This window comes from Quercus suber, unplaced genomic scaffold (assembly GCF_002906115.3).
Source record: "Quercus suber isolate HL8 unplaced genomic scaffold, Cork oak 2.0 scaffold_214, whole genome shotgun sequence".
Lineage (NCBI taxonomy): Eukaryota > Viridiplantae > Streptophyta > Magnoliopsida > Fagales > Fagaceae > Quercus > Quercus suber.
In genome coordinates, this window is record NW_027069672.1 from 1,078,107 (window position 1) to 1,085,712 (window position 7,606).

General features: G+C 36.2%; 1 protein-coding gene across 1 annotated transcript; it reads right to left on the reverse strand.

Annotated features, from left to right (window-relative positions):
- Positions 1–6,546: 6,546 nt before the first annotated feature.
- On the reverse strand, positions 6,547–7,600 carry LOC112040253 (pentatricopeptide repeat-containing protein At3g26630, chloroplastic). The gene has a single exon (XM_024073147.2). It carries the CDS (start codon positions 7,575–7,577, stop codon positions 6,741–6,743), a length of 837 nt encoding a protein of 278 aa, XP_023928915.2. The 5' UTR covers positions 7,578–7,600; the 3' UTR covers positions 6,547–6,740.
- Between the last annotated feature and the right edge of the window lie 6 nt (positions 7,601–7,606).

Sequence of the window (7,606 nt, forward strand, 5' to 3'; positions counted from 1 at the left end):
GAATAATATATTTTGATAATTCAAGTTTTAATGGGAGTCACAAATTGATTTAACGCAATAAAATTAATACTATTTTAATTTGTGTAACTCACTAAGTAGAATTAACATCCTGATCAAAGGAAAAAAAAAAGGTAGATTTTTTTTTTTGAGAGAGAAAAAGGGTAGAATTAAATTACCACCAGTTGCACTTGCATAAAATTATAAGGAATACCATTGTCATAGATATTTTATTCACGAAGTTTAATGAATCCCAATCTCATTTTTGCTGATATATTTACCATTTTTTTTTTCCTTTCATTTTCTTAAAAATAAAGGTGAAAAAAGAGTTGTAGGGACCCAGTTTGGATTGACCCTGAGTGATGGGTTTTCAGCCCAATAAGCCCAAACAATACATTTATAGAGAGTGGGGTGAAAGGTTTAGGTGCTGGCCGTCGATCACCAAGCATGAACTTTCTCATAAAAAAGAAAAAATTGTAAGAGTTTCTTTACCAATGGGGGGATGCTCCTCGGCCTGTGGCCGAAGAGGCCTTTTTGTTATCCTTTTTTTTCTCCCCCCCTCTTTACTTTACTAGTTTTTCTTTTATAGTTTTTATCTTCCTATCCCCTCCTTCCATCTGTTGATCATCTATTTGCCTTCTTTTCTGGCCGTCTGTCCTATCAGAGGCCTTATCGGTACTCAAGTGGTTCACTCTGATCAACGTTATCCTGCCAAGGGGTTACCTCCCCATTAATGCGGCCAGGGGGGTTTAGTTGGATGTATTAAATGTGAGAGTGACAGCTTACTTTGGGGTTAGCCTCCCCTCAAAATTACCTTCGTCAGGCCGAGGACAAGGTGGTCCTCGGTGTGGATTGGGAAGGAAAGGTCTTCCCTCACCTTGGCCCTGAATAGCCTGTACTCCTCGGCCTGGGCCTTGGGCCTGCTACATGATGGGCCGAGGCCATCAGGCCCATGGGCCCCACAAGAGTTGTTAAAGGTATCTGAATACAACACTTGTAATGATTTTCCTAAATTAATAAGTCAGGTGACTCATTTAATGCCATATTATGAAAATATAACGACATCTATATTCCTAAATAAAAAATCGTTAACTATTATTTTTAAAAGAGAACTAAAAAAATACAACTTAAAATAGAGATTTATTATTATTATTTTTTTTTTAACTTTAGTTGTGCTATACCAATACAAAATATAATATATATTAGTAAACACTCAAATAAACCATTAGGAGAAAACATCGTCTCCCTTTCACTTTAGGGGTGACAATTTGTGTTAGTGGGGTCGTGTCAATATTGTGTTTAGGTATGAGTATTCGGATATATGGTTTAATGCACCTTAATACATGGTTAACACAACACAATTTATTTCAACTTGTTAAACACACAATCTTAAAATAAAAAAATAAAAAAAAAAGGTTTTTTTTTTTTTTTTTATTTGGTAAAAGAGTTGGGAACTTTTTNCATCTATTTGCCTTTTTTTCTGGCCGTCCGTCCCATCAGAGGCCTTATCGGTACTCAAGTGGTTCACTCTGATCAACGTTATCCTGCCAAGGGGTTACCTCCCCATTAATGCGGCCAGGGGGGTTAGTTGAATGCATTAAATGTGAGAGTGACAGCTCACTTTGGGGTTAGTCTCTCCCCAAAATTACCTTCGTCAGGCCGAGGATAAGGTGGTCCTCGGTGTGGATTGGGAAGGAAAGGCTTTCCCTCACCTTGGCCCTGAATAGCCTGTGCTCCTCGGCCTGGGCCTTGGGGCTGCTATATGATGGGTCGAGGCTATCAGGCCCATGGGCCCCACATCTTCTATATATGACGTTATTATGTCGTATTCAAATAAGAACGTTTGAATACAAAACATTTAGAATGGAAAGTATATATATATATATATATGTAATAAAACCAAATATGCTGGCAACTATGGTATTAATATCACGCTAATGTTCATAAATTTCTTGATTAAAACCATTAACAAAAGCTATTCAAATTTTGAATTATATTTGAATTTCAAAATTTAGCAATCAACGTATCTGACATTAAGGGATAATTGATACACATAAATGAGTATTAAAATAAATATAATAATATTTTTTTTATTATAAAAATATCCAACATCCCATTAGGACTTGGTGCTTTTAGGGGTGCCATTTGATCAAGTGCTTCCTGAATTCCCACTCCATGAACTCCCCCATTAGCTGTTCATTAATCTCATTTGTGACCAGCTTTAGGATAAAGGATAGTGAACCTTCTTCAATGGCCGAATTCCTTGTAGTGAACAAGTCTTCAAAATACTCCACAATGATGTCTCCAATCACTTCTGATTGCTCTTGCCAATTACCTCTTTTATCTTTAATTCCAAGAATGGAATTTTTCCTAAATCTTTGAGTTGCTTTGTTATGAAAAAATATGAAATTGCTATCCCCATTTTTCAACCATAACACTCTTGATCTTTGGCTCCACATTCGGGTTTCCTTGTCCATGAGAACATGAATTTCAGCCCTCAATTCTCAAAGCCGAGAATTATCTCCCCTCCTCATTGCCTCGGCCTCAACCTTGGCTAGAAACCTTTTTTCTCCTCCAATTCTTGCCTGACATTCCCAAAAACATTTTTTTTTCCTACCATCCCAAATCCTTACTGCATTTTCCAATTTTTTTTCATGATATCACCTTCTTCACCATTCCTCCATACCGCATCCACAATTTCACCATAGTGTGAATCAAATAATTATATCTCCTCAAAGCAAAACACTTTCTTCCTAGGTGGAGCTTCCAACCTCGAAAGATTGATAAGAAGCGGAATATGATTTGATGACATACATCTTAGATGGGACACCCTTGAGCTTGGAAATCTTATGAGGAACTCATTATTCCCCTATCCTCTATCCAACCGTTCCCATAATAAGTGACCATCAGTAAAGTGTTTGCTCCAAGTAAATTTGGATCCCTCAAATCCTAAATCAATGAAACTACATTCGTCAATCACGTCTTTGAATTGTTGCATTTGGGTGTGACTTCTTAGTACTCCTCCCAATTTTTCATCTTGTGTAGTAATTTCATTGAAATCCCCTGTACAAAGCCATGGTACTTTTGGCCTATTGTTTAAGCCTCTCAATTTATTCCAAGCCTCCATTCTCCAATGAGTTTCAGGTTCTCCATAGAACCCAGTAAATCTCCATTCTGTTTCCCTATTTTTATCTAGGGTTACATCAATAAAGTACCTATGTGAATCCGCAATAGTTACATGAACATCATTTTTCCCAAACATCACCAATCCTCCACCTCTCCTCCCACTACAAACCTCCCACTTGTTATCAAAATTTATGTTATGAAGGACTCGATCTAGCCTAGCTTCATTTGCCATGTTTCGACTAAAAACACGACAAAAGGATCTTTTTTCTGGATAATGTTTCCAAGCTCCTTCTTTGTACGTAGGTTCCCAAACCCATAACAGTTCCATACTAAGAGATTTATGACTCTTGGCTGGGCTGAGCATCAACCTCCACCGTTCGAGAAGAAAATTCAGCATCATCTGTCAAAACCTGTTTCTTGCTGCAAGGCAATTTAGGGTGATCATCAATTGTTGAAAAACTTCGTTTACATGGTCCTGTGATATCTGCCTTAGCAACTTGCTGCATGTTCTTGCCTCTATCCAGCCTAGTCCACGTGCTTGTTCTTTTGGTTGCCCTAGTAAATTCATGCCCCTCATGTGACAAAGAATTAAGGATGGAACTATTAGCATTAGGGTTTGATTGGGCCGCCTCTTGGAATTGATTGCTCATGGAGGATTTAATCTAGATATTGATTGGATTAATTCCAATTGGTTCCATTAGAGATAATAGACAGCTATCACTAGACTTTTCGTGCATATTGATCCCTATATTTTCTGCATTAAATTTGTCCAGATTATGTGGAGAGATATTAGGGCCTTGGACTTGATTACTCATGTAACCGCTTCTTGAATAATTAGGCTTATTAGGTGTGTTGGTTTTCTCCCATAAATTAGCTTTTAATGAGCTGTTTAATGAGTCTAGGTTATGCACCACCGTGAGCTCCTCCATAGCTCTTGATTCATCATTGCTCTCACTGCCATATTCAGGTCTGGCTTTAGTATCATGCGGCTTTGGAATTGTGCGTTTCTAATTGTAAAAACTTGGGATAGCCACCACACTTCGCTTTGATGGAAAAAATGGTGGAGCACGTAATGAAGGCCCAATTTTTTGTTTGTTTGTTTGTTTCTGCTAAACTTCCTTCACTGTCTAGCCAAATCTCACAATCATAGTCTGAGTGGTCCATTTTGCCACACCAATAACAAATATTAGGTAGACGCTCGTATTTGATCGTGACCCAGGATTTTTTTCCTTTCTCCATAGACACAACTTGACCACAGCAAAGGGGTAAAGATACATCCATCTCCACTTGAATCCTCATAAAATTGCCCCCTTCTGTTTCAGTTGGATCGGCAGAGTGTACAATTTGTCCAATAACTTCACAGATTTTCCCGGTCGCCTTAACATTCATGTATTTGTAGGAAAGCCCATGAACTTGAACCCAGAATTGAGTTTTCTCAAATTTCAGTTCTTCCATTACCATGCTCTTATCATATCTTTGCATGATCACCAAGTGCTTATCAAAGCACCATGGTTCGACATTAAAGACCTTCTCTACTTCATTTTTATTTTCAAAATGAAGAGAATCACATGATCACCTAGGTTTTTGATCTTAAATCCGCCCCTTGAACGCCACAATGGGGTAAACGTTTTTGCAATGGCCTTAATATTAAGAGCCTGTTTCGTAAGAAACTTTGCCGCTATAATATGTTCTTTCGAGCTGAATTCATCTTCCAAACAGCAACCTGGCCCCTCTTTCTCCGAGAGCAATAGTTTCGTCCAACTTTGTGATAATTCTTCCATTGGCAAAAATAAAATTATCTAGGCAGTAGTAAGAAAGTTAAAGAAAGACAATGTGTTTCCCTATTCCCTTGAAAAAAAACCCAACTAGTCATTGAACTAACGCTGTTAGAACGTGGAGAACAAAATACCTTCGTAGAAAGTATGGCTATTCTACTGCCTAAGAGAAGTTTGGAGGACTTTCTTAGTTACAGAGAAACTTTTTTTATATATTGTCAATAAATATAAGTAAACTGCTTCCAATCGTTACAATTCGACAAAAATACCACCTTAAAGTTGAACTTGGGATATTATGTGGCAGTTTACGGACTATGTAGCATGATAGAAGCACTATGTGTGCAACTTATAAATTTCGATTTAGTACCCAACAAAATGATAAATATTTGTTATTGACCAAAATTTCAAAGTATATACATGTTAATTAGGATAAAAAATCCCCCCTTAAAATTGTATAATAGAATATTATGCTAACAAAAAATTATATGAAATTATCATGGTTTAAGTTAAATATAAGCTATAGTTAAACGAGACTTAAAATAAAAAATACAATGTAGAAATATTAAAATACTATAGCTAAACATATGATCTACAAACAAGAGAACTTACAGCTAAGCAAAAACCTATCCTGTACATCTTAAATTTCTTATTTGCATAGTTGGAGACGGAGAAAAAAAAAATGAATGAAACATCCCACTGAATTGAACTGGGTAAATTAATCAAAGGCAATATTGTTAGGACAAATAAAAACCCCTTTTATTGACATATATTTACATCTTTACCAACAAAAAGCCTTTCCCTTTCTAGAAAATGTTATCCTTCATATTAGTTTAGAGAAAAACGCTTTAAACTCCTCCTATATCCTTTTATTGGATGTGAATTTTGAAAATCTAACTATTGAATTGCATGTTTTTATTATATCCTCCATACTTGTAGAATTTCAAAAAAATTAAATATCAATAACTATGTCACCAATGACTTATTTATATTTATAGTAAAAAATTATATATAAAAAATAAGTTTATTGATCAAATAGTAAATAACATCCGATTTAAACCGAATTTGACATGCATGTTAAGAACATAAAGAAAATGCAATCCAACGATTGAATTGTAAAAAGATATAAGAGAAGTTTGAAGGATTTCTCTTCAAACTAATTTAAAGAGAAACCTTGTTTTTTCCATTTTCTATTTACTCCAAAAGTTCTCTTCCATTCTTTTTCCAATTCTAGTGCCTCATTAGGCTCCAATTTGTTTAGCGATAGAAACTATCTTTTACAAGAGATTAAAAGTAGTTAAAAAGGTAGAAGCAAAGTGAGATCCATGGTTACTGCTTATACATGAATAATGTCAAAGTATACTGGGTACAACTATGAACAGAGTTTGAAGAAGAACTGAGCTTGAGTTCTTTGCGTATAACAATAATACGCTTAAATAAGAACTAGATCATTTCATTTCAATAAAAAAAAATGTCTCACCCTATATTATTTTAAAGTTACTGCATTTAAAACTAACATCGATATGGGGTACAATGGCGTAGGATATTCTGTTTCAGTTTATTACCAGCTTTTATTTTTACCCACTTGGTTAGAGATTTGAATGGCCAAAACTTGATTCTTTCAACCCTATCCATGATCTAATACCAGAGGAAGCTAGAGCTATACACATATATTCCGGTTAAAAAGAAAATTATAAACTCATTGAGAGGTAATAAATTGAATATACATACATTGAAATATATAACCCCTTTGAGTGAGAATGGAACCACCTTGGCATGAAGCTTTGCCCTTTTTGAGGCTTAAAGTATGGTCATGCAGATACCTTTTATCTGCCTAGCAAAAAATCAGCCTGCATCCCACTTGGAGACCTGAAGCCAATTTCGCCGCAAAGAGTTTGCATCTACTGTTGAGAAATCTAACTTCCCATATAAGAATTTCTCCATATTAACAATACCATAAACTTTACTTGAGTGCAACAATGCTGGCAGTACATTGTCATTTGGCTCTGATGGCATGGCATTTACTAATTTGCAGTCCTCATCTAACATACCAGCACGGCTATAGAGTTCAGTCATGCAGATTAAATGTTCTGGAATAAGTGTGATGCCATAATGTTCACCCATATATTTGAAGTACCTCTGACCCTCTTCCAAGTTATTTGTCTGTACACAAGCACATAGAAGACCTACAAAAGTGATAGCATCTGGCTGTACATTGCCCCTCTCCATCTCTGCAAAAACAGAAATAGCTTCCTCTCCGCACCCATGCACACCCAAGCTAGTGATCATAGAATTCCAAGTAGCCAAACTCTTTACTTGCATCTTATTAAACACTTTTCTTGCATCCTCTAAACTACCACATTTGCTATACATGTCAATAAGAGCCGTCCCAAGAAAAATACCAAGTTTGAACCCATTCTTGAGAGCAAAGTCATGAATCCATCTACCCAACTTGAGGCTCCCCATCTCAGTGCAAGCTTTTAACAAGCTAACCAAAGTAAATTCATTGGGCCTCACATTATCAAGCTGCATTCTCCAAAATAATTCAAAAGCTTCTTCGGGTTGATTTCTAGCATATCCATTAATCAATGCTGTCCATGAAACAACATTTTTTCCTGGCATTATCTCAAAAACCCCTCGGGCAGCATCCAATTCATCACAACTAACAAGTCCAGAAATCATGGTAGTCCACGAAACCACACTGCGGACAC